This window comes from Lissotriton helveticus, chromosome 1_1, assembly GCF_964261635.1.
Source record: "Lissotriton helveticus chromosome 1_1, aLisHel1.1, whole genome shotgun sequence".
Lineage (NCBI taxonomy): Eukaryota > Metazoa > Chordata > Amphibia > Caudata > Salamandridae > Lissotriton > Lissotriton helveticus.
In genome coordinates this window covers 1864531875-1864559856 of record NC_136057.1, presented here as the reverse complement: position 1 = coordinate 1864559856, position 27982 = coordinate 1864531875, and the positions used below count along the sequence as shown (strand labels likewise).

The 27982-nt window shown below is 41.8% G+C and overlaps 1 protein-coding gene across 2 annotated transcripts in view; it reads right to left on the bottom strand.

Moving 5' to 3' along the window:
- The window catches only part of RABGAP1L (RAB GTPase activating protein 1 like), a 1373174-nt gene that overhangs the window by 975295 nt on the left and 369897 nt on the right, over positions 1-27982 (bottom strand). For both annotated transcript variants that reach the window (XM_078641752.1, XM_078641759.1), the window contains exon 4: positions 22006-22209. In XM_078641752.1, the coding sequence (XP_078497878.1) occupies positions 22006-22143 (138 nt within the window). In that variant the 5' untranslated portion in view covers positions 22144-22209. The remainder of the gene's footprint in view (positions 1-22005; positions 22210-27982) is intronic.

Here is a 27982-nt window from a genome sequence, read left to right as displayed (position 1 = left end):
TATTCTCTTGGAGGACAGATCTGAGTTGCCTGGGGTTAGTGTCTGTTGATTTTTTCCAATGGAGGCATAAATATCTGAAAAAGATGTCCCTATAAGTTTAGAGGAGCAGAGTTGTCACTAACTTGTAAGTTATTTTAGAAGCAGGCTATTCTTGCCAGAGTATGTAAATTATGCGTGTTCTAGCCTTTGAGGGAGCTGTTATTTCAATATCTACAGGATGAAATTTGGGCGGGGGTCCTGGCTGGAAGGGTACTGTACCAATGAGCAGGATAATTTTTTTGTATAACTATTAGCTAACACCCTCCCCCCACCCCCACATGTTTTACTAGTTCTGATTATCTAGATGATCTTACAACCCTAGACAACTTATAAATATCAACCTGTGATTTTAGCAGCGATTGCTAGTGCTGGTGATGGCAGGAATGAAAACAGAATTGATGTCCATGTTTCTGGTTTGAAGATTTACCATGGGGCCTTTCATGGAGGTTTAATAAGTTAGTTGTTTGATATCTTTTGTGAGGCAGGCATGAGTGATAAGGCGAAAACGTGTATGCATGTGCAAGCCTTTGTTCATCTTTGTACTAAGAGAGCTTTCAATGTGTAGTTCATCATGGGGCGGGGTACCGTACTGTTGAGAGTGGCGGGTCAGCAGTGTTCAGGCATGAGACTAGTGTGTGGCTAGGCCAGAGCATGTGTTCTGCAAATTGGAGGAAGAGTCCCATATTGAGGTGAGGTTTTGATGCAATTCAGTATATTTGTGTGTTCTGCTGCCAACAGGTGGAATAAGGCGGGATGGGCAGGGGCACAGCTTGGTCAATAAGATTTGGGGGTGTGAGCATCAGATTTTCTGACATCAAATGTTATATTACATGACAGGCAGGACACATGAGAGGGGCTTAAGAGGCAGTGGAAAGGGAGTGGAATACGGATGAATAGGATTACTAAATAAGCGAAACACAATATTTTGTAAAATAAACTTTTTTAGGGCTTTCAAAACAGAGATGAGAGAGAGTGTGTGTGTTTTTGTCTTGCTCACTTGGCCACTGGATTCAAGATAGCCTGGCTGATGAGGATTATGAATTCCGAAACCGGTCCCAGGATGATTGTTTCCGGTCCATGGAAGACATGGCTTGGCAGTTCGGGCTGGACTGTTCCCATAAGGCACAGGGTCAGACTGATTTGCATATAGCCATGTCTGAACTGGGGTGGCTGAGTGAACTAAAGAATGGTGATGGATTAAACCCAGATCAGTTGACTGGGGGTGAGTGTTTGATTTGCTCAAACGCTCCGTCCATCATCCCCTTTTGTATTGCTTTTTGTCTATGTGTGCATGCAAAAATCACAGGTGAAATCCGACAGACACCTCACCATACCCGACTGAAAGCACCTGTACCCAACTATTCATCTGAAAATACATTTATTAGGGAGATGTAACACCCCAAACCCCCTCCCAATCCCTGAAGCTCCGCCCCTGGGGATGGGTAATGGTACAGCCAACCCAATTGTCTCCTGTTCCATGAGTCTAAGACTGTGTTATGCAGGTAAAGAGTGGGACATTGGATAGTGGTGCCACGTTCTTTTTTTATTCTGTAATGGACAAGAATTGGTGCAAATCGCCTTCGTCGTGTTCAACATAGACAGTCAGTTCTTAGTTGCTTTATACCAGATTCAGAAGTGATTTATACAGTTTTTCAGTCTGTGAATGTTTGTCATTTACATGACCATTTTACGTGTTAGGGCTTACGTGCTCACAACCTGCACTTCTTCAGCCAGCAGCAAACTGGGACTCGGGGACAAGACAAGTAGTACCTGCGCTTCTATATTTTCATTTCAAGCCCTGAGCAGAGCAATTTAACTGATGTTACTATTCTATTTTACCACCCTTCAAATAAAAACGGTGCACATGTAGGTGAAATAACAGACTAGGTGACACTTTTAATTAAAGGCTGTCTTCTCAGGCGGAACCCAGGAAGAGTCACTTCAACAACAAAACGCCCAGCTAGCGAGGCATTCAGCGATGTGGCAGAGTGCAGAAAATACTGCAGCGTGTACACTAGATGGCGATGCAGGACTGAGGAAGAAAAAGAAGGCACACGGGGACCAGAAAGCTACTTCAAACCTTAATTCGTACTAACCCATAGCTTTCCATTTTCTGCTGTCGCTAAGGAAGCATTGCAAATGTTTAACCTGTCACTTCTCAGATAAGCACAACTTTAATCAACTACCATGAAGCAACGTGTGTGCTTTGCACAGCCTTTCGAGCTGGTGCTGCATGCAATAGGTGATGAATTCAATTTAATTTACCTGGATATGCTGCAGAACATCAAATGCAAACACAAAAACATTTAAATAATTCGATTTCTTTCCAGTTACCAGAATTTGGGCCTACTTCGAAAATAAACCAAGCTGATTTACGAAAAAAGATAACCTCCCTGACTCAGAGATCATGATTGTAAAACATTCTCAGTCACCTTGTCCTAATATTTTGTAGCAAAGACAACTTCGACCAATAGCACCTTTTTATGGGCCCGATTCTTAAAGTCAGAAATGTACTCTGAGGATTTCCTCCTATATTTGGACAACATTTCGGACTGTTGGGGAACTCAAGGGGATTCCAGGAGGAGCCCAGGAAGCTGCAGCAATCCGTTTCACAAAAGAGGTTCTTCTTTGTGAATTCCAAGTTCCTTCCACGCAAAGGCATTTTTGTATCAGCATTTATGCATGCACGAGTACTTTGCACGAGTGACAATGCACTTAAAGCATTCTGGGGCCTGTTTATGAGCCCTTTGTGCCACCGTTGCACCATATTAACAAAGTGATGCATCTAAGCAGATGCGTCACTTTGTAAAGCCCTGCGCTACATTAAATCTGTGTCGGGGTATAATATATGTAGGGTGGGCGTTCTCCCGCAAAAAAGAGTAGTAGAAGTGGCGCAGTGAAATCTGAGATTTGACTACGCCATTTCACTGCATCAAAATCTTACGCCTTCCTCACAGCAGGTGTAAGACTGATTCAGGCGCCTTTAACATGGGACATGCCCATGTGTAATCACCCGTTGCTGGAGTAGCGTCACTTTTGCGACACACTCCAGCGATGCGTCATTACACTGCCTACAGATGTCCGAAATACTGAAGTATCTGAAAATCCTTGCATCATGGAGCGCTGTACAGTAAATACGGGCATTCATGGTGTCGCAAGGAGGGCGCACTGAAAATTGTTGCATCACTATTTCCTCGCAGCGATGCAACACTTTTCAAAACCGAGGCCCTCTGTATTTATATTTTCTCCATCAGTAAAAAACTTTCTGTATTACGAAAGGCCTGCCCTACAGATGCATACATTTGGGGGGGGGGTGTTACCTTTCTTTTCTCATGCTGTAAACACATTTACTCCTTTTATTGACAGGAGTAAAACTTCAACTGTATTCACCATGAGCTTTGCCAACACCCACACACTCACAAATGTGTGGGTGTTGCCTCAAGTCAATGTCAATCTTCAAACCCCAGCGAGCACATTTGCTCACAAGCAAGCAGGTGGAAGAGTATGTGCAAGTAAATCAATTTGCAAGTGTAGATTCATGTTTTGTGTATATTTAAGTGCACAAACGGCACCTAATGTGGTGTGCACATATAGCACCTTTGCAAATCTTTATCCAAGGGCTTCCCTAACCTGGACTCAAGGACTTCGATGGAGGCTGCAAGTACCTCCCCTCACGGTTGCTTTTACCCCAATCTATGTGGTTCTAAAAAAGGGAAACTACCACCAAAGAAAAGAAGTGTCCCTGCAACGCAGTCACTAATGGGTGAAAAAGAAAGGCTCTTATGCCGAATTTCTTCAACCCACTTCTAAAGTTAATCCAGAAAACAATTTGAGTAGATCTAAGCCATCAAGACAACCAGTATCACTCTTAAGTTTACTAACAGCCTCATTAAAACCTCCTGAGACCTCCTGAGACTCTCTGCTCTTCAAAATCTCTAGTAATGACAATCCTCGAGTTTGCGAAGCCCAGAAAGGTGGTTGGGCTTTATCGTTTCTAGGTCCTAGATCGTGGAATCTGCTATGATTCTCTTCCAGTGCACTCTTTATCTTAAATTTTAAGATAAAGATAAATACCCTGTCATCCTTTAGTACAAAGCAAACACATGGAAAAGATGTTCTGAGTACTGAAACCTTTCAGGCACTCACCCCCTAGCCACAGATCTGGGTTGAATCCATCATCGTTCTTCAGCTCACTTCACTACCTCTGCTCACACCCAGCTATAGGCAAATCAGTCTTCACTCTGTGCCTCATGGGAGCAGTCCAGCCCGAATTGCCAAGCCAGGTCTTCCCTGAACAGGAAACAAGTATCCTGGGATTGGTTTCTGGGTAACACCACTCATCAGGCAGGCTAGCTTGAATCCTGAGGCAAAGTGAGCAAGAGACCCACGTTTGGGCATACCCTGCCAACTTAGGGCAAAGAAAGCAAACACAAGGAGAAGCTTGAATCCAGTGGCAAAGCAGATCTGAGCCATCAAGACAACCTGTATCACTCTTTAGTTTACTAACAGCCTCATTAAAACCTCCTGAGACTCTCTGCTCTTCAAAATCTCTAGTAATGACAATCCTCCAGTTTGCTATGCCAAAAAGGTGGTTGGGCTTCATCGTTTCTAGTTCCTAGATCCTGGAATCTGCTCTCATTCTCTACCAGTGCTCTCTTTATCATGAGTTTTAGCTGTTCTCTGCCCTGCCATCCTTTAGTACAAGTAAGGCCTGGTCAGAGTAACAGTATGCTCTATATATGAGATAAAGTACCCCCGCCATACACTGTAAGGATACCGCAAGTCACCACTATATTGACAACACTCTATTCCTTTATACAGTCATGGAACTCAAAGTGGCTTGCAAGATCCATATTATGTCAGGTAGCGGGTTTATGATATATAATCACACCATAACCCTTACCAAACACCACCTAAATCCTTGGTGTGTTGCTCTTTTATATGAAAGAGATAGGATGTTTGCAAACATGAAGAATAAATGGAGAATCCCTAATGAAAAAGAACAAGTTATGTACCTTCTATAATGCTCTTTCTAGTGGATACCCTATCAAACTGTAGATTCCTCAACTTTAGAATAAGCCCCAAGTGGCAAACTGGATCTGGAAACTTTTTGTAGCAATACTCATGCACTTTCCCAAAGGTGGCACTATGCACTGGCTCCATACTGTCCAGGAAGCAACAGAGCAGTGCAACATAAGTGCTACCCCTGTACTCTGAAGTCAGTTGCTTTGACTATTTGCACACCCTCAGATGAAGAGCATAAAACAATTGTTCGGTACGAGTGTACAGATCTCAAACTTGTGTCTTTTTAGATGATAACAAGAGACCCTTCTACAGAATAGGGAGGGTGGTGAGGGATCTGTGGTGAGATCAGACTATCCACCAGAAACAGCGGTACCGAAAGTAAGCAAGTTATTATTCTGATAAATACTTCTAACTGCAGATTTCTCTCCTTAGAACATTTATGATAGCAGCAACTCCCAAAGGCAGAAGTTCTGTGCAAGAGACTCAGACCAAAAAAGTCCTGCAGGACCTGCTAAATGATCTTTCTGTTCAGATTTGGCTGTCATGGCAGTAGTGCTTCCTGAACATGTGCACCGATGCTCACGTTACAGCCTGGCAGATGTCAAGGATAGGCACTCCGCATGCCAATGCAGTGGTAGCAGCCTTAGCACTGAGGGAATGGGCAATCAGTTCCTTCTGATGGTGCAGAAGAACCGGCATTTCCTGACGTTCACTCAAGCAACAAGCTGAAGTAATCGCAATGGTGAAGATAGTCTTTAGAGTCAAAAGACTCAACAGGCTTCTGTACTTTGGCTCAAACTGCATACAGGTACAAAATGTGAAGATCAAGCTAAGGTCCCACTGTGGCATCACAAATGGTTTAGGAGGTAATGTATGACAAACCTTTAATAAACTGCATTACAAAAGGATATTTAAACAAGGACAGCTGGTCTGGTAAGCACAAAAAGGCTGAAAAAGCTAACGACCTTTAAATGTTAAGCCTTGCTGTGAGAAAGATGGACCTAACAATAAAACATCTAACAGCTTGGCTTGTAAAAGATATGTCTTGCAGACTCCACACCAGGCTACTAATTTGTCCCAGCCCTCTGCATATATGGACTTTGCGGAAAGGTGCCTGGCAGCCAGGATGACAGCCATAACTTTAGGTGGCGGATCAAACACAGTCAACTGCTGCAGCTCAATCTCCAGGCACGAAGTAGATTGCAGCGGTTTGGGTGAAGGAACCGGCTCTGCTTCTGTGACAAAAGATCCTCTTGAAGTGGTAGCCTGATCGAAGGGCAGATGCTCACAATCCGAAACTTTGGGTACCAAACTCTCCTACCTAAGCCAGAACCACCAAGATGATCTGGGTCCAGCCATTCCTGAGCTTTTTTTCATAATTAGGGAAGGAGAAGCAGAGACGGGCAGTTGTACAGGAGTACCATTCGGCTGGAAAGCATCTCCCAGGGAATCTCTTTGTGGCAACTCCAACAAGCAAAAACCGCTGAAACTGCACGTTCTCCACATTGGTGAAAAGATCTAGCCAGGGTTCTCCCCACTGGTGGAAGATGCTCTGCGCCACCTTGGGATGCAGACAACATTCGTGATATGCCAGATGCTGAAATCAGACCATGTCTGCTCAGGTATTTAATGATCCTGTCAGGTGGTTCACAACCCGGGAAATGCCCTGACGCTCCAGCAAGAAGCATATAGCTTCTTGGCACAGGACCTAGAACCCCACCCCGCCCTGCTTGTTGCAGTACCACATGGCTGTGGCATAGTCTGTTAGAACGTGCACCAACCTGCCTTTGACAGAAAACACAAAGTCCTTCAATTCCAACCAAAGTCCCACATTATGAAGCAGGAATTCGGACAAAGACCAGAGTCTTCTGATCTCCACTTTCCCAAGATGGCCACTCCAACCCGGCAGGCGCTGCATAGGTCACAACAACCAAACTAGAAAATAGCAAAGCACTCTTATAATGTATATAACATTGAGCATATTAGTCTAGGTACAATTAGTATAAAAATGTGGATATCTGTAATACCAATGTATTTGGTTACTTAAAACATTAATCAGAAACCTCCAAATATTGTAGTAAAAATTGATATTTACTTATTCATGGTTTTGCAACAATATACAAACAATATCACTGCTATATTTACATTTTTGGCAAAGAACTGCAGATGTGTTGAAAGTGTTGCTTCATGGTGATTTCAGCTGACAAGTGTTTGTTTCGACCCTATATTGAGACTTTTCCAAGGCTATGTTCCAAAATTATCCGTAATCACGAGGGTTCGTAAAGAGGGAAGCACAAGTCTAGGCTGTTGCTTCTCCCAAATCAATATAGAAATGTATGTTGCATCTTTCCTGTATCAAAGGCACACTGAAGTCCAGTCCCAGAAAATTAAGGCTGCCAATTTCTGCCCTTGCACTGGAGTAAAGTAAAGAGGATGTAGTCCTCTGATGATAGGGGACCTTCCTAAATCCTTTAGATAGATTGCATCCAGACCCGAATGCTTTGTGGTCAGACCTTGTTACAGGGGATTGTGTCAAATTTTCTGGGACTGGACTTCAATGTGCATTTGATATAGGAAAGATACGACATACGTTTCTATATTGTTCTGGGAGAAGCAACAACCTACTTATCAATCAGTGAAACTGAGATTTTCTTTGTGACTTGGTCAGTGCATAAGACAACATGTAGACTTGTGCTTACCCTTTACAAACGCTAATGATTACGGATAATTTTGGAACATAGCCTTGAAAAAGTCTTAATATAGTGGCGAAATATGTGTCAGCTGAAATCACTTATGAAGGAACACTTTCAACACATCTGTAGTTCTTTGACAAAATTGTAACAATAACAAAAGACACACAAGTGATGGACGGAATGCAGAATAAATCAAACATTCGCCCCCAGTCAAGAGATCTGGGTTAAATTCTTCATTCTTTTGCTCACCATGCCACCCCAGTTTAGACCCAGCCATATGCAAATCAGTCTTGACCCTGCTCCTCACAGTACACGGTATAGGTTTTGGCAGTGCCCTGTGATAGGTACTTTCTGGCAAGATTTGCGTAAGATGGTCAACGTGATTATAGATAAAGACATTAAGGTAAGCCTAGCAACGGTAATAATTGGGGTTTTAGAGAGGAGTCATAAACGAGTGAAATTACTAGTTTATGACTCCCCTCTAATGACTGGTGAAACAAAAATCGTTGTTTGTGCTAACATTGCTGGCAAGAAGGGAGATATGTATAAAATGGGTTTTGCCTACTCCTCAAACAAAAATGTAATGGGTTTTATCAATCCAGAGAATAAAAACTCTAAATTATAAGAGTTCATTGGAAAAAAGAGCAAACTTTTGGGTGATATGGGATAGCTGGGGAATGGAAAATAATGGGCATGGAGGGTGGAGATAGCGGGACAAATGAGAAACGGGTCCCATAATTAAGATATCAATAGCTATCCTTCTGGGAGGAGGAAACTCACCCTGGATAAACAGCTAAAGTGGCTGTGGAGCTGGTTTAGAGTGCAACATGGACAATATTCTTGTCCCAGACCCTCTAAGGGAGAAGATATCAGAGTTGCCTGGTTGATCTGCCTAACTGAGCCCCCATACGCCTATTGATGTTATATGAGGTCTTAAAAAAATCATCACCTCTGCAGTCTCCAGATATCCGCTTTGATGAGAAACTATGCATGTACGACCACCTTTTGATGCTCACACCAAGGCAATGGACAAGGATGCAAGGATATAACTTCACAGTTTGAAATAATACTTCACCACATAATTTGAAATCAGCAGTAGAAGTACTTGTGATTTCATTTTTAGGTTACAAATTAGCTCTCCTCACTGGTCTTCCCAAGAACGATCTTGGACCCTTGAGAGGTATTCTTAAAGCGGCAATAACATTCCTGACCAACAGTATAAAAGACTATCACGTCACTCCCCCTCTCACCATACCTTAAATAGTTACCAATGATGCCTACTGCTCTATTAAATTGGTCTGTCTCACAAAGCTCTCAAATTCAACACTTGCAGATATTGCACACAACAGCTTATGTCATCTGTTTGATCTTGTAAGACCCCAATGTAACAAAAAACGATTTCTTTGGACACCAATTTTCAATAAAAAAGCGCTCTATACAAATCATTCACGAGCAATGCACTCAGAATGTATTCACTCTCCAATCCGCAATAAAGATGTTGCTTTGCCTGTTTTAAAACACGTTTTTGTAGAACTTGCTCCTGGAGTAACACTTTAACCTCTACTGCTGACTTATAGTCTTCCTACAATGCATTTTCTTTATTATAGCCTTGTAGCCCGTCGTAGAGGACTATACCGGCCATTGAAGACCCGCTCCAGCGTTAAAGGCCCGAGCAGAAGAAAAGGGCCTTTAACAAGGGAGCGGGACTTTCATGGCCAGTATAGCCTGCTACAAAGAGCTATAAGGCTATTAGAACATTCCGCCAGGGTAGAATGTTCTAACAAATAAAACAAGGGCCTCTCGGAGCCCGAGGAGGTTTAAATCCCAACAGCTGTGAACACACACAATGTAGAATGTTGCTCTGAGGGCTTTTACCGGCCCCTAGAAGCACGGAGCACTCCATTGTATTCAATGGAGTGCTGCACATTCCAATATTCTAATAAAATATCACATTATAATTGGCACTGAAACCCAATGTGGTCCTCATAATCTGCTTATCTGCCCATTTGACATTTTCCCTGTTCCAAATGTTTTTCAGTTCCTACAAATACTTTTGCCTGATAAGGCTTCTATTACCAACACTAGTCATCCTTTGAAATTCTTTCATAATCTAACAATGTTTTTGTGTCACTGGGTGAAAATTGGCTTTTTACGGAATATTGTTACTAATCTCAACCTCTTCAAACACTTCTATCAATTGTATTCACTCCTTTAAAATTAGCACTTAAATTGTTATACCTGCTTCAGTTTTCCTCTATTCTGTCTTTCCAGATCTACAGTACCCACAATCAATTATACTTGAAAAAACACTCCGTTTTAGTTTTAGTTTATTCTATAATGGATTTGCTTGTACTGACTTATGTTTATTCTCCAGTATTTTCCTGATGTAATTTCCTTAAAAATAATAAAATCAATAAAATAATTTATTTAGACTCATACAGAATCATAGAAACAAATGACGTAAAATGATAAAAACATATGATATGAAATATCAATATAAATTCACAGTTCAACCACATCATCAAAAATGTGTATTCTCTATCATTAAAACAAAACACAACGAAAGTGATCATGATGTAGTAGCAAAATTGAGCACAAATACATCAGTGAATCCATAGTCAGATACCCCCTAGAGAACTCCTTCAAAAAATATCGGAAAATTACTAACCACAAATGCAATGAGTAGAACATTCAAGAGGTGCAAGACCCAAATAATCTGGGCAACATGACCTGTGCCCTAGAGAAATCAATAAAGGGTGGTGATACTGTTCGTAAGTGAAGTTTAGAAATTGCAGAACTTAGGTCTTGTTACATGGGTAAAGACGAGCATTCGCATAGAAGCCCTTCTTCTGGAGAACCTGAGCCTCCCAGCTACAGAGCCCAATCTGAATTATGTAAATTGCCTTCTGCCATAACTCATTAAAAATATGTTTCCTTATCATCTACTGTTGCTAATAAAAGAAAGCTATCTGTTGGCGTTGTTTCTTCTTCTGAGTCCCCTTTGAAGGCGCAGGCAATCAAAGAACAGCTGAGAATGTCCTTCTAGTAGCATACTGTTAATCTTTCCAAATACTATGTCACATTAGGGTTACATTAGTAAAGTGCGGTGGGGCTATTCATCTACATTGATAACCGTACGCGGAAAGGGGCACATTTCACTTTATCTACTGTAAACTGGAATAAAAGAAGCTTGTAATGGATAAAAAAAAAGCTAGGAGCTGATTGCGCAATACCAGCCCAATATCTACTCAATATGGAGGCGGTCAGCCTTAAATAGCTCCATAGTCCTAGTCTGTAAATTGTAACTGGTAATAACTTAAAGCCAATCAGTTTACCCAAAGAGAGTAAAGGTGAGTTGCACTATTACACGCTAAACAGAAAATAACCTCTTATCATGCTTGCTACTGGCAGTCTCCTTGTGATTATATGCTAGGAGCACTTAAAATTTAAAATCTCTTTAAGCTGAACTATTTTTGTCACTCTTCCAGATAAATCTATCGAATGTGCAGTGCTGTTACTTATAGTATTTACTTTAAGACAAACTGTGAATGCTTGTAAGTCTACTGAACCAAGCTCTGGAACTCCGTTTGGGTACAGCTTGTGTTATATAAATCAACTATGACATCAAAAATAGATTCTAGACTATAATCCTGAGAACGATGTTTGATATGTTGCAGAGACATTCAAATTTGGAGAAACTAGGATGAACATTTCTGCCTAAAGGGTTGCTCTCCGTTACAGACTATACCCCTGCTTGCTACAATATTTAATTTCCCCACAGGATTTGATTCTTATACAAAAGATGTTAGAGTAGCCACTTCCTCTATCATGATTCCCTTACTAACTTCCTTTTCTCAACTTTCCAGTTCTCCTGCCTTTACCTTGCCCATTAGTTATTTATTTGAGGTTTGGAGCTACAAAAGTCTCCTTAACCAGTGGTGAAAGAGTTTTAACTTCATCTAGGCTGTTAGATCTGCTTTGTTCTAGAGCTAAAACAAGCAGAACCATTTAGAAGGGGTGAATATAGCAGAAGATGCCACGGCGAAACCATAAATAAAAGTGCACAAAAAATAGTATGCTAACCAAGGGAAATTATTTGGAAAACTGTGTCGGGTGATAAGATGTTCTACTCCCTTGCATTTCAGCGGGTCCATTATGGGGGAATTTACAGTCTTGGTCTTCGAAAAAGGGTCCCATGAACGATCAGTGGGACTTTCATAGTCGTCCAAGACACTACACATATGACACATCTCAACCCAATAAAATACTTGGTTTATTGAAACAATGTGTTGCATAAATAAGGAGGCAATAGACACTAGATGCCAAATTAAAATCTTTACTATGTTTCAGGATTCCAACGTAAAGATGCAAATGCACGATCTCACCATGCTGAAAATAGGCCATAATAGTTCAGATGTGTTCTGTGATGCAAATTAGAAAAACAGATTTTTTTTAATTTAACATTTTATTATTATTTTCAAGTTAACAAACAACGGTACAGTGCAGCATTGCTTCAGGGAGCAAGCATGATGCTTCATATGAATATACATAGGCTGTACATCAATAACATGGTTATCTATACGAGCAATTGCACGCCGTAGTCTATATGTCTGTTCAGTACACATGCGGCTCATAATACCCTTTCTCTGGTCTTTAATTACTGACACCCGACAGTGATTCCTCTAGTGGGGGCTCACAAATATATCCTCGGAAAGCATTCCATTTGCCCCATACCCGTGTCCATTTCTTGAGGCATCCCCTACGTACAAAAACAGCTTTTTCTGTTACCATAGCATTGTCCATATCGCGACACCCTTGGTGAGGGCTAGGAGCCTGTCTCGATCCCCAGTGTAGTGCTATATTACGCTTTGCCACAGTCATCCCAAGTGTTGCCCAGTCACGAGCCGCGTGATTGAGGTCTATAGGTTCCCAGATGTTGAGTAGGCATCTTTTGGGTTCGGGCGGAACCGTAACTCCTGTGGCCTGAGAGATACTAGCCATAACTGCCTCCCAGTATGGTGTGAGTTTTGGGCAGTCCCAGATCGTGTGGATGAATGTGCCTGATATGCCACATTGTCGTAAGCAGAGTAGTGTGTCTGTAGTGCCTAGATTATGCAACAGTGATCAGGTGTAGTAGGTGCGGTGCAAAACCTTTAATTATATTAGTTTCCGTTTTGACGGAATCGCAACCTCCTTGGGGGACACAATTGCCTTCTGCCATTCCGCTTCGTCCAGTGTGCCCAGGTCTGTTTCCCATCGCTCCTTAAGAGCTGCCGTGGGGTCCGGCTGATTGTTTGTTATTTTGCGGTCGGTTAGGGAAATTGCTTTTTTACTTAAGTAATCTGTCAGGAGCCTATCCTCAAGAGGCGAGGCCTCCAGTAATTGTGTGCCAGATGGAATTGCCCCCTGGAGGGCATGTCTGACCAGCATGTATTGAAAGATTTCCGTTTGTGCCAGTTCATAGTTGATCTGCAATTGGGCAAACTGGACAACCTCGCCTTTCTTCCAGATATCTCCAACCCTCGAGAAGCCAATCAGATCCCACTGTTTGAACCCCATTGTATTTCTTAATTTGCCCAATCTTCGGGGGTCCCACAAGGGCGTGGCCTGTGTTATGACTCCCTCCCACCCCATCGCTCGCTGCGCCTCAAACCAGACCCGGACAGTATGCGCTGTTGGGCCTGTGAGTGTTGCCCGTCTAGATTTATTATACAAAGTTCCCATTATACCTTCTACTTCCAAGAGGTGTCTATCCATCCGAAACGCTGGTTCGTCCTGTGGTGTGTGTAGCCACTGGTTAATTACAACGAGCTGCGATGCCCAGTAGTATGTTCTTACATTGGAGAGGGCCATACCACCATCAAACCAACTTCTCAATAGTTTATGTTGAGCTATACGGGCCGAGTGTCCATTCCATAGCAGATTGGACATTTCGGTGTTTATCGCTACAAAGTATGCAGGGGAGACCGGGAATGGTGTATTCAGCAGGGCATATAAAAATCTGGGAAGCGCCATCATTTTAAAGGGGCTGCTCTCCCCAATAGCGTGAGTGGTAGTGAGCGCCAGTGTTTGATATCACGGCTAAATCGCGCCAGTGGTTGTGTAAGGTTTTCGGTGATAAAGCGTGCCCTGATATGTGTTATATATATGCCTAGATATTTAAATCCGTCAACTGCCACTTGTATGTCACAGTGACGTGGGAGCTTTAGCAGTGGTCCATGTAGTATATAGAGGAGCAACTTTGCCCAGTTTATTGTGTAACCAGAGAATCGCCCATATGCAGCGCATATGTCCAGTAGACAGTTAATGGAGCGTGCTGGAGATGCTAGATATAGCAGTACATCATCCGCATATCACGAAATACGGTCTTCCCACCCCATCGACCAGCGGAAACCTCGGCTAACCGTGTCCTGTCGTATCCACTCCACTAAGGGCTCCAATACCAATGTAAAAAGAAGCTGTGACAGGGGGCAACCCTGTCTTGTCCCTCTACCCAAGGGGTAGCCTGCAGATATGCTGCCATTCACTAGTACTTGTGCCAGCAGTTTTGTATATAACAGCTGCAACCATGCACAGAATTTCGGGCCAAATCCCAAGTGTCGGAGCACCGCAAAAAGGAAGGGCCATTCAACTAAGTCAAATGCCATGCGGGCGTCTAGAGACAGAAAAAAAAGATTTGTAGCTGAAGAAGAAACTAGAACTTTGAGGTACATTTACAATTTTAATATGGTTAGTTAGCAGCACTATAAAATGTTAGTTAATGATGGAAATGGTGTCAGGATTTGCCTATTTCTTTCTCTTTTGAAATAGGAACACATGAGGTAATACAGGGACGCCAAGAACTGGGATGTTGTTGCTAAAATTAGCAAACTGTGTAAGAAGGGTTCTTCCAACTGGGGCTCAAAGTCAGAGGGAGCTCTAATTAAGGGATCGGTGGGTGAGGAAACATGTGGAAGATAGAAGAATGAGCAAGTTAACCAAATACATTGTATTTTGTGTTGATAAACGAGTCTATTTAATATAAATCTTAGATCTCAATGAATGCCATAACTCTACCTAGGATCTACCAAGTATTTCAACAGCAAATTACAATAGTACAAGGTCCCGTCTCCAGGTTATAGGGAGGCCAAATGCATAGCGTACGACTACAAAGTAATAGGCAAACTAAAATGGATTATAGATAATTCATCCAGAAAACTTCACAACCCTCAGGGAGAGTGATGTGATTAGATAGGCACGAAGGTAACCAAAGTAAAATATAGCTGAGAGCATTATTTCATATTTCATCATGCTTTTTATACACCAACAAACCTAACCGGTTTATATCCAAGTACAATGGGTACTGACTAAGGTGCCAGGATGCAAAAGCAGGTCATATACATACGTCGTCTCTTGCCTTTGTATATATAACACACTGCACAATATTCTAAAAAAATTAAAAGTGCAATTTGAATGGAATCCTGATCTGGTTCTCCTTGGGGCAAACTCTAACATTATAGATTTCACCAATCCCAAACTATTTTTTATATTCTCAAAAGTCGGTAGGGGTCATATTATGATTGCAACATAATCGAAGGCAACTCAAATCTCTACTTTAGAATATCAACTATTGCGGACCCAGACTGAAGGCCTATCTGCACAAGTTTTTAGTACTGTGATACTATTTAAAAAAACAAACAACCAACTTTGCACTGGATCTCATTTTTTGTAATTTAAACATATGCCATTACGAATCATGGTTACCTGAGTGGCAACCTGCTCCATTTTTCTATTTACACCAAGTCTTCTGTTGTGTGACAGCAAAATTCCAAGTCAGTGCTGTTTCGAGCTGCAAGAGTGCTTTTGAAATGGCTTGACTTTATCATTATGGAAATACCACTCGGAAACCTATTGTATTTGATATATGCATTTTCAACAATGGTCAAACCTCTATCACAATTTACCATAGGGTGAAACTGGGGAATAAGGTGACAGTGCAGGTCAGAGGTGGCCAATGTTATTGCACATCAAATGTATTCAGGTACAGCCTAGTGAGTGTTTTATAGATTAGTTGGATATTATGTTATTAATCAACTCTAAGTCGCTGCACACACTGAGCCTGCTTTTAGCAAAAATATATAATTCACAGTGACTGTATTATAGTAATCTCAAAAATTCTTCTACTCTTCAAATCAAATAAAAAAGTAAAAATGAATCAACATTTTTCAGAATTCTGCATAGCGGACTGGTCGGGCTAGCAGTCAGACCTGCAGCCATGGACATTCAATTCTTAAGTATATGTTTAGCTAAAGCAGTGCATTCTAACACTTGAGAAAATACCAACTGAAAAGGGACGGATAGCTACAGAAAATCAGACATTATAAATAGAGAAGAACAATAATAGGTCTTTTTTCTTTCTATCGAGCTGATCTCTTTAAAGGTTTGTCTGGGGCCCAGTGTACTTGAAGGCATTTTAACACCATACTTTAAGTCTACGTCTTGGCCATTTGAGCCAGGAAAACAATGAGCTCCGGCAACAGCTTTCTGAGATTTTTACCAATTGCAAGAGCAACAGTTTAACAGCAAAAAGCATGAAAACTCAAACAGCTGCTTTTGGGAACAACAAGTGCCCTTTAAATAGAGATTGGTGGGAATTTAAACTGTTTCTAGTAGATCAATATATTTAATAAGAGGGTGCTGTTCAGGAGCCACCTTATTTGGAAATCATTGGGATCTGACTACAAGTAATGCCCTTACAGCTATGCATGACTTCCAATACAGAGACTATTCTATTAGACCATTATGTAAGGCATCTGAACAAATCCATCACTTATACCTTCTAGGGTGCTATTGCTCTTATCCTGGGGCACCTTGTTGGCCTCCAGTCGTTCAAGGGAGGTTGGTGGGAAAACGCATTAGTATTCCCTGCTCCTTTGCAATTGAGACAAAGTTCCTAAGTTTGAAATTTCTTAGAAGGCTTTCTCTGTGACAAAACGTTTATTGGTGGATTTGGCTTTCAAGCCATCATGATTATTGAGTTGATATGGACACAAACCAAAATATTATAGTTGCAAAAAGGAAAGCGTAAATACAAACTCACAGCTAAAGGTTCCATATGAAACTTACATTTTGTATCAATTTCAATTGATAAGAGGAAGATAAAGGAAAACAATAAGGTCTTAAGAGTGACATTAAGAATTTGGAAGGGAAGCAAACTACATGTTCTCTCAAGTAAAACATAACTCGGTAGGTAGTGGTTACACAAGGTGTGTTGTAAAGTAAAAGAGCGTGTCTGACACAACCCAGGAAAATGGTTATGCACAATATTAAATCCCCTACGGCTAAGCTGCCGTTCACGATAACATCAATCACAAAGAAGGGGAGAGGGTCTAAAGATAAGTTCCACAACCCCACGTACCCCCAAGAATATATAGTATACACACCAATAGGGGGTGGGGAACAACAGGCAAAGTGACGCCAAGACAAAACTCAAAAGTCAAAATTAATTGAAAAAACTGTCCTCACTCACACACAATGTGCGTGACATGGAGCACCTTTCATTCTGCACATTAAGTCTATCACTTACCCAGTCCGGACGGACAACACTAATCTATGTGATCACTGTTTGTCACTTATATGTGGTTTGTATTTGTTGATTTTGAGTAGTGTGTATTTTTCAGTTTTTCCCCCCTCCCTATGCTCCGCCCCCTGCGTGGCTACGCGGGGGCGTATTGTAAGCAGACCCGATAATGAAGTATGTCACGCACATTGTGTGTGAGTGAGGGCAGTTTTTTCAATTAATTTTGACTTTTGAGTTTTGTCTTGGCGTCACTTTGCCTGTTGTTCTCCACCCCCTTTTGGTGTGTATACTACACAAGGTGTGTCCCAGAAGGACTAATCCAAAAATGAGTGCCTTGATGAGGTTGGGCTTGCCGCCCTGTCATCATTTTATAAAAATAATGTCTTGGAAGGTTTACGACTGTGCTAAAAGGTACCCCAGGGATCTTCCTCCCGTGCTTTTGTTTTGCTCTACACATTAAAGAGAAAGATTAAAGTATTTACATCCACAGATAAAATATGACGCTAAAGTAGCAAAAGAGGTCCTTGATTTAATATTTCCGACAATTAGTTCTGATGTAGACCAAGCTACATCCATGTTTAAGATTGGATGTGATTATATGTTTAAATGAGCATTAAAGTTTATAAGAAACAGATTCTTATTGCAAGAACAACAATAATATCAATATGGGTATGTCAATTTAAAAGTAAAAATAAAAGCTATTAGCTCGGTCTCTTTAAACAATTTGATGGAAACATTTTTACAAAAACAATGCAATCGGCGTGTGTTCCTGGTGTCGTAGAAGACTTAACAAATTTTATGCTTTTTGCACTTCTGAGTAGAGGCAGCATGGATGGGCCTTCGGAAAGCTACCATGAGAGTTATACAAAACAAGGGCCTTCTTCCCAAATGTCCTCTAGAACAACCTTTGCAGGTTGGTAAAAAGAGCAACTGGGCACAGAGACTCTACGCTGCATCGCTCTGGACCGTTCCCATGAGAAGCAGGAGCAGTACAGATTTGCATAAGGTAAGCCTCTGTCTAGAGTGACACAGTAGTTGAAAAGCAATGGGTCGGAATACCATCCAGACTGAATGCCAGAGGTTTAGAGTATTTGAAAATATTCCTCCCATCACCTTTTGTGTGTTATATATAGTGTCCTAAGTGGCCATGGGCATGTCCAGACATGGCCCCTTTACTCATTGTGCCACTGGATCCAAGCTCTACCTTGCAAGGCCGTTTGAGTTGGACTGTTCTGATGAGGATCAGGGTCAGTAGTGGTTTGCACAAGGTGGGACTCTGTCTAGATTGGCACAGTGGGCACAAAGCGATGGGTTGGAATTCTATACAGCCCTATTCGCAATGGTTTAATAATTTGCAAGCATTCCTTCTATCACCTTTTGAAGGATTGCCATAAAAGGTGAAGTCATGAGCACTGCATTTGATGCACGAGGTGTAGTTTGCAGCCTTAACTGTAACTTGTGAATTTCTGTTGTTTATTCGCTGCTCTAACTGGATTTGAATTGTGCTTTTTTCAGTGAATTTCTGAGTTTTTTTATACTTATATAAAGGTGTTATAACCAAAGCTAACCACAATTTCACTTTAAGATTTCGTTTTTCGGTTATATAACTCATGAACAAAATCCAGAAGGGGCCCATTCGGTGCAAACAGCATTTATCCCAATCAGACCAGACATAAATCCTTACGTGTTGTGGTTCCTCACTCCAACATTGCTCACAGCAAATTACCAGGTCCAACTAGGTTTTCTAGTGAATCAAGTGAAAACAGAGAGGGAAAATGTAGTGTGTATTTTAAAAGTGCTTTTATTACAGGGGATCTCTCTGATACAGGAACTAATGAATCACCAATTGCATATGAAAAATATTACATATAATGGATATAACATATTGGTAGTTAGCCACTCATCGCTCACTGCCAGCAGATGATAAATACAATGATAATAACACATTGTTATTATCGTTTTATTTATCTCTGTCTGGGCTCCTTAAGTACGATAGGACGGGCGGAGCCGGGCCATGGCAGGGAGGAGTACTGTGCACTTATAAGTGCACGTCAGTTTGGTCGGCCGTCTAAGGCATGCACAGTTATGTTTCTCTAACCCAGCAGTGCTCCACAGCTGGTTTGGAGAAACCCCACAGACTTTCAGGTACAGTCTGAGCGGAAATGAGGCTGCTCAGACCTATCCAGACGCAGCTCTCATGCTATGAGAGCAGCGTCTGGATAGGGGGGGTGGAGGGGGTAAGGGGGAGCCTGTGAGTGATTTTCATTATTTTTATGTTTTGATTTCCCAACCACTCCTCTTCATCCCCTTTCAGCCCCCCAAACCCACCCCCTCTTCCCCGCCCTACCGGTTTTGATCGGCTGCAGCCGCCACTGGGCTAAATCAAGTTCTTTATGTATTCATTCCGTTTGATAATTAGCCTTCTTGAGTTCGACTGAGTAATATTTGCAATGGGATTAGATCATGGTTACTTTATTTATTGAAGTATTAATTGCCAAGGCGTATTCTAAAATAAAGATTTGACAAAGGATTTTTGAGTATGGGTTTCGTTTATCCTATTAAGATTCTCAGGACATGATTTCTTCATAATTATGTTTTCTACTTTAATGTATTAGATGCTCAGGACAAAAGTCCTTTCTCTGTTTTCACTCGATCCACTATAAGTTGAGGAGAGACTGCAATAACTGGCTACGTTTCTGAGTGACTCCTTTGTAACAAGTTTCTTGAGCCCATGGCTACTGGTATTTTCTTTTAACTGTGATCAAGGAAGAGGAAAGAAATAAGTAGTGGGGGAAGGTGGAGTTAGAGATTCACTCTACCAACAAAGAAGCTCTTCACTTTCTCTCGAAACCCAGCACGGTGTCATCGGATGATGCCAGGTTCATCAAGCCTGAATCAGAATTCTACACCAAGGATGGTAGAGGAGGTGTTAATAAGTGAGGATCCATAGGCCGTGTTTCTACGTCAGTTCTTATAATTTCGTAAGTAGAGATGTAAAAGTGAGAATGTCAGGGATTTGGCCTAAGTCTCACCAATTTGCGAGCTAATTAGTTCCATATGAAAGCCAAAGTCTGCTCTAGAGATGTGCACGTGAAATCTGTAGCAAGCAAATATCTCGGAAACAGATGTGATAGCCTTTAAAACATGTGCCTTTACTGCACAAAGCTTTACTGCCAATTAAATACTCTAGTTAGAGCTGTGTCCTCTTTGCAGGAAAAGGTTAACCCTCTGTCTTTAGAAATTTTAGCTGACTGGAAAACCACAACATTGCTAAGTGCACATCTCCCAAAACAATTTGTGGTCCCTAAGCATTTGGGAATCAACCATTCATGTGCCTTAAAGTAAACAAGATTTAACGTGCATTTGCTGCAATAAACAAGGCAACATTGTTTTCCTGTGTTTCATTGTGAAAAATAATCACCAGTATGTGCCAAAATTCCCTAGGCAACAAGCACAGGCCTGTTGACAGTCAGTAGTGAGAGTGAGCTTCACTCTAATGGCGATCACCTTGCAGAAAGAAATGTAAGGCAACTGCCAAGAACCACCATATCTGCAAAGAAAGTAACTGAGTGAAAGAATGTTTTAAGTGGGAAAAAAGCATAAGTGTAACACCAGCTTCATCCCACAACATTCTCTGAAAATTCTCCAGTCATGGAGAATCAAAAATGAAGAGTATGTGAGGCGTTGGCAAACGTGTGGGAGCAAGGTTACTGTAAGGACTTGCATATATACCCTGGGAATTCCAAGATGGCTGCTGGGGTGTTCCGCTGTAGTACTGAGCCTCACGATCTAGTGGCCAGGTAGCAGACAGCAGAGAGGAGTTGGAAGCAGCCTGCAGAGATAAGAGGCATGTTGGATCTTGAAGTGGGCAGAGAGAAGGTGTGGAGTATGATATTGGAGATGCAGAAGTCAGTACTGAGAGAGAGGAACGCAAAAAACCAACGAGGAGAGCTGAACAGGAGACCCCAAGCAGAAACCCGAGTAGAAGAATCTACATGGAATGGCGACTGCACGAGAAGTAGGGGAAATTCCCTTTTGTGACCCCCAAGGAAGCAGAAGCCAGTACAGGGAAAGCCCAAGAAGGCGTAACCAAACACACATGAACCCGGTGATCAGGAGGGAATGGAGGACACCAAGTTCCCTACTGCCATGATCACGGATAGGGGTTGTGGCCATAGGCAAGTGCCGATATTTCAATTCACGCAATGGTGGAGGTGGTGGCAGCACAGATGCAACTCACAGGGACGGTTGGCAGAGGAAGACACTGGGAACTCGGGAGTCGCTCATGGGGAACTGTGGCGGTGGCATCATAGAAGTTGAGACTCCGGAAAAGCAGACTCCTACTTCTATGTATGTGGTTTGCTCCAAGGGTACTCTACCTCCTTGGTGAAGAGAACCGGTGGACTCAGGAAGCAATTCCCGGAAACCTACAGACAGAGATAGCCACAGAACAGGGAAGGAAGTCAGAAACCCTAATAAAAAAGATAACAAACCCTAAATAGTCGTGTGGTCTTCGTTGGCGACCACAGTTACTTAGGAGAACATAACATTGAATTAACAATCTGAATGTTAATTCTCTTCTTGGGGTACAAAAATCAAGTGGAGGCCTGTCAACTAACCTGAAGCTCTAATAAGAAAAGGTCGGGTACCTGCCTGTTGTAACCCCTGTAGGATTTAGCACAGCCTTACCTTGAATTGTGGCTTGTCGTCAACGCTTGAATTAGAGCCATCAGCCTGCTGGGCCACTAAGACAAACTCTTCACTGTTTAAGGTGGACACGGACTCAGAAGATCCTCCCAACTTGCGCAAGGACGGCCGGCCCTCCATGGCATTAGCAATTCTCTGAGCTGCTTCTGGTTAGTTGTGGACGGTTGAGAAAACACCACATCTAGCCTAAGATGACATAACAAAAGGTTAGTGCTCAGCTTTAAAACACTCAGACAGCCACTAGATACCTTCTGTAAGAGCATGCATAATAAATCTGACAAATAATGCAAAATAAAAATATTCCACGGATGGAATACACTATGACTATTCAAAAGTTCAGGTGTATACATTTTAGCAAAGTCCTTTTCAGACCTGGCCAGCTTTGGTCTCCAACTTAGTTCAGATGATTTGAACACTGTCACTAAAAGTTACAACGTGCCAACCTAACAAGGCTGTTGAATTTCCCAAGTGGCTAAGAAACCTATTGCCAAAAGCAACTAATCAGAGGTAGCCTAATAGAATTTATTATACTTTTGCACCTTCACAGTTTTCTACAACTGGGTGTACTGTCATAGGTGTACCACCTAGTATACATGAGAATGTACTAGCTTGGAAAACCACAGGTAGAAGATCATCTTTTCTTTTAATCATTGTTATTAGCATTATTGCGGTGGGTCAATGAGTAAGAGTTCCAGACATTGCGAGTACTCAATAATAGCCTTTTGCATCATGCTCAGATGTTTGGTATTTTCATTGGCAACATTGTTGTAAGTCCCAGCATCTGACAAATCTGAAGTCTTTCTAGCAGTCACAATTCACATGCTAGAAATTATGCTAAAACCAGTTGGGAGGATGGTGGGTTTAGACCGTGATCTAACTGCCAGGGCATACGTAAGTAAAGCAGGTTGAGCTTGCTGACGATCAGACAAACGAAGATTAGTCAAATGGCGCCAAAGTTATTAGCAAAACTAAAAATACTTAGCCAATGGTAAAAATGATCCCAACTATAACTACCTATCGCCAGTAGGATATATATATTTTATACCAAAGATTTGCGCCGCACTCAGGAACTTGTTTTAATTACTTATTTATTCGGCAAACTCCACCGCGAGAAAGGGCGTGAGCCCGAAAAGCGTCGGTGTGACAGACTTGCCTTGGAGTTTGCCGAATAAATAAGTAATTAAAACAAGTTCCTGAGTGCGGCGCACATCTTTGGTAGAAAATTCAACTTGACCTGTGGTTGGTCCTGTGCGCGCACCCGCTGCTGAGCGCTCTGGCTCTAACCAACATTGCTCCAAAAAAAAATAATATATATATATATATATATATATATATATATATATATATATATATATATATATGTTCAAAGAGTTCAAAACCAAAGGTCAGGTCCGCAATCCTCGGAACACCAACACCGACACAGCAATGAACACGAGACCCAGGAATCAGGTGAGCTTTTTATTTTAGTAGCACCTTCGCCAGGTGAATTTCGCCACAACCGCCGCTCTCCTCAAAGTGGGTGCCTCAGCACGGGAGAGCGAACTCGCGTTAGCATTCAATGCTACAAAGAAATATTGCTGAGCACTCCAGGTATTTAAGATTAACGAATATTTATTTTAGAAGCAACCCATTGTGAAAAATGGACTGACAGACGCGCTTCGGCCTCCTGGCCTTTGTCAATGTAAATTAATCAAAGTGAACAACCTCCTTATAAACCTGCATTTCATTGCTTCAGCAATACATTTCGTATAACATAAAAGGAGGACTAAGCCAGTCCCCACCATCGGATGGTGTAGTAAACATGGTGGCCATCTTAAAACAAATATTAAATCATTTCTTGTCAATCATTTACATAAATTATGCCTTCTAATTTATTATTTGGGCACGCATCATGAAGGAAAAAATCAATTGACAAGAAATCATTTAATATTTGTCGGGCAAAAATATACACTCTGGGGTATGTCCAGGGGCTGCATCTGTGCTATGGCATTTCCAAGGAGACAGTAGTTTGGGAGATCACGGGACAGAACAGAAAAATGTACCTTTTTATAAGATAACTAGAACATGTTTTATGGTGTTTTTTAAAATTGTACAGTGTACATTTTGCTGCACGTTATCCTATACTGTGTGTAGCCAACACATTTTTTAAATTATGCAAGCTGGGTTATACTGTGTGTAATACATTTTTTGTCAAAAATCTTTTTATTCAGCGTCTTATGTAAAACAACATTCCAAGTACAGAAGGGTATATAGATCCCAGAGTCAATCCCAGAAGCTAATGGAAGTCCAGTTGCACATAGTCCTAGGTCTAGTACAACCCCCATTATATCATCAAAGCTATCACAGGAAAGGACCTTTCAGCGTTAGATATGCACATCACTTTACCCTAGTGGACCAACCAGGATGTACCATGGCATGGCATGGCATGGGGTTAGGCACAGGCCCGCATGGGTGTCAAAATTGCGACCTACCTCATTAATATTAATGAGGTAGGTCGATTTGCGACCCTCTAAGAATCGCTTACATTCGCAATAGTGATTAACTAATTGTAATTAGCTGAAAATCACAATTAGGTAATCGCTACTCCAGAATCTTGATACATGGGGCCCTACGTGATCAGAAATGCAAGTGCAAACTGACTAGCCCCAATACTGCCAACAGTCCTTCAAAAGAACAACATTGCTTAAGTGAATTAAAATAATCTTTTTTACTCATTCGCATAGATAAGTATATTAACGCTGCATCCTATATTGATTATTTAAGCCAAAAAACACAGGTAGTGCCATCATGTGTTTTCCATCTCTAAACTGTCGTCACCCCTCTCTCTACCCTAATGTCAAAACTGGAGGCGTTACCTGCTTCTCTTTTAGTGTATGTTTTTCCCCACTGCTGAAACTCATGCTGTGTCACAAGAGATCATCCCATGCTCCCTCCTACATGTATCCACCGAGTAAACTGGAAGAAAAGTAAATAAGGATGCCAATATGTGACCTATATAGGAAACCAAATTCCTTAAAGGCAAATAAGACATATTACCGAGAGGCATTCAGAAATGTGGTTTATTGAATTAAACCCTGACGTATTGGCTTTGCCACTACTGGGAAAAAAGTAGCAAAATAGGATTGGGTTTTGCAATAAGCTTGAGTTGCTAAGAATCACTGCCTCCAGAGCATTTCTCCAAAAGGCTAAAGAAATTAACGTGACAGACCATGTAATGATCTAGCCCTGCCAAGTATCACGCATCAGGGGTTAGGGCTATTGCATTTTAGTGCTTGTGTCCACATCACTGCACTAAAATACATTAGTCACGCATCTTAAAGAACCCCGTGACCTTGCCTGTGCATGCTCTACTATAGCACTGCAAGAGCTATGGCAGTGTGTGTCCTGTGTTGACAGTGGAGCGCACACAGCACTGTCCTGGAATGTCTTGTTGTACTTGAAACAATCAGAGCAATCACTACTAGTGCATCCGGAGAATGAATTTCAATTATAATAACACAGAAGGATGCAGCGGTTGCAACAATCATGAGTCACGCAATCATGAGTCAAAGAGCTCAGCCAGAGCCCAGGACTCTACATACATGTTGTCTGTGTCTATAGCCGCTCTTCACAGCATCAACGGAGAGTAGACGTTAAGGGAAAACTCAACAGATGAAAGGAGAAGCCATACTGAGTATCATAGAAGGCAAGAGAAACTGAGAAATGGCAGACTCAAGTTACTGAGCACTGTGAAAAAGGAGAAGCAAGGTTTGGATTCAAAAGATAAGTCTAAAAAGAAAGTGACAGACTTGACCACTGAAGAAAGTAAAATGCATCTGAGAATAGGAGTTCTTCTGAGTAGCGGGGCATGGAGGCAGTCCTTCTGGACCGTGCAGTGGAATTAACAGTAGTTCCTCGGACTCTCAAGGAGGATCTAGTCAAGTCTCCTACTGATGAATACATTTCACTAGAAACAATTGATGATCACGTAAATTCTCACAACAGTTACTTTGAATATGCTATAATTGGACACAAAACACCACCTTCAACCCAAGAATACTTATTACATGGGCCTTTCCACCTCACTCACACAGAACCTGCTAGAGAGATTCCAATCCCCTCAAGCATATAAAACAGCGCCACAGCCATACAGATGACTAAACATTCCCAACTAAACAGAACTCCGAGCAACATACCAAAATACATCTTGCCACCGTGCAGATAAAATTAGCTTAAACTAGGCCCGGGCTACAGCCAACCGACCATTCATCTGAATGAAAAACAGCAGTGTCCTCTGGCGTGCCCATCCATACACACAAGACACTACAGAGTGGCTCAACGCTTCCTGTAGAATTATACCCAACAGGTAGGCATGAATTCCCATGTGCTGTGGAAGAGTCTGTTGCACTGTGGAGTTTTTTGCTATCAATGTTTTGTCTTTGAACATGTTACGAGTTGGTTTTGCTTGTTCATGACACGCGCTCACTTGTCCCTCCTGGGCACCGTCCTCTTGTTGCCTGTTGACATTGTGATGCAATCAACTGGCATTTTGCAATGCCAGCAGGTCTCAGCAACGGACAGCAGCTGTCGTCATTTTCTCCTACACTCCCCTCTCACTTGATGTGTTGGTGTAAACCCTTCAATAAAACATTCAACCTACATTACTGTGGTCGGAACGTCCTTAGAAATTTGGCAACGATCACCAACACATCTACGGACTCTACGTATGTTCTGGATTGCCAGTTTGAGTCTATCTTGTCTCCATTACGTTGCTAGTGGACCATGTGAAGAGGAACAATCTGAAGCGCTATCCATATGGAGATAGCAGATTCATGACATTTTCTGTACACTGTCAAGTTGAATTCTTATTTCCGTCACCTTGCTTGACAAAGTCTGCAGTTGGATGAGGCAGCACTGATATACACCTGGTAAAACAGACTTTGTGGTCACAGAGTCAGTGGTTGCTTCAGGCTGGGTCGAGAGAGGTACTTAGAAAGTGCCTTACTGTTTGCCTGTCACCTATTTCGAGAGCAGTGACGAAGTTGAGATAGAACCTTGAATTGTTATGTCTGCTCGTCTCAACCTAGAAACAATCCTCAACACCCCTAGCTTAGAGCACAAAAACCTTGATAACCCCCTTTATCGGGGCCCTCTTCCGACACCTCACCAGAATGCAGCCTTTATTATATCACTATCACTCCACGATCACCATGGATTCCACCAGAAATCCTTCCTCAGTTCAACTCAGCATTAATGGCTCCTATGGCTGAGTATAGAATGGGACATGGTGCAAGCTGCATGCCCCCTTTACTCAATGACCCAATGATGTGATCTGCAATCCCCAGCATACATAAAGACTTCTCGATATTCGAGTTTGTTGCCAAGTGACCAGTGTTAGCTGATCTTCGAGTACAGCACCAAGTATGGAAAGCTCTCTGTTAGAAATTAGAAGCTCTTCACTTCTCACTAGTGCAGAACATTGTAAAATCTCCTGAGCTTTCCAAAACGAACGTCAGCGTGCTGTGGGCGGATATTACAGCACTGTTTTCATCGTTTTAGCTTTATAAGGAGTTATGACAACTAGTGCAAGGTGAGGGGTTGTAAGGTACCTGTAAAGTGACTGAAATCTATTTGCAGACTCATTAATTTTAATAGTTTTATTATTTGTAAAGAACAATGTACACCACTCCATGGCTTCCTGGTGCAGGAGGCCAAAAAATAACGTCTAACTCAGAACTCGTGACTCAAATATTAAGCCTGACAGCTAAAACTAGCAAGATGGAGTCATCTTCAAAGTCTTGATAAACACCACGTTGTTCTTGATCTGTTTAAATTAAAAAGTTAGGATGTTCCATAATTTAGACCGGAGGTATCAAAGGAAGCCTCCACCTCAGCAAGGCATTTTAATTTATGGAATGTAGAGAATGATTTTGCTCTAGGAATCCAATAGTCACATGGGAAGACAGTGATACATGGAGCT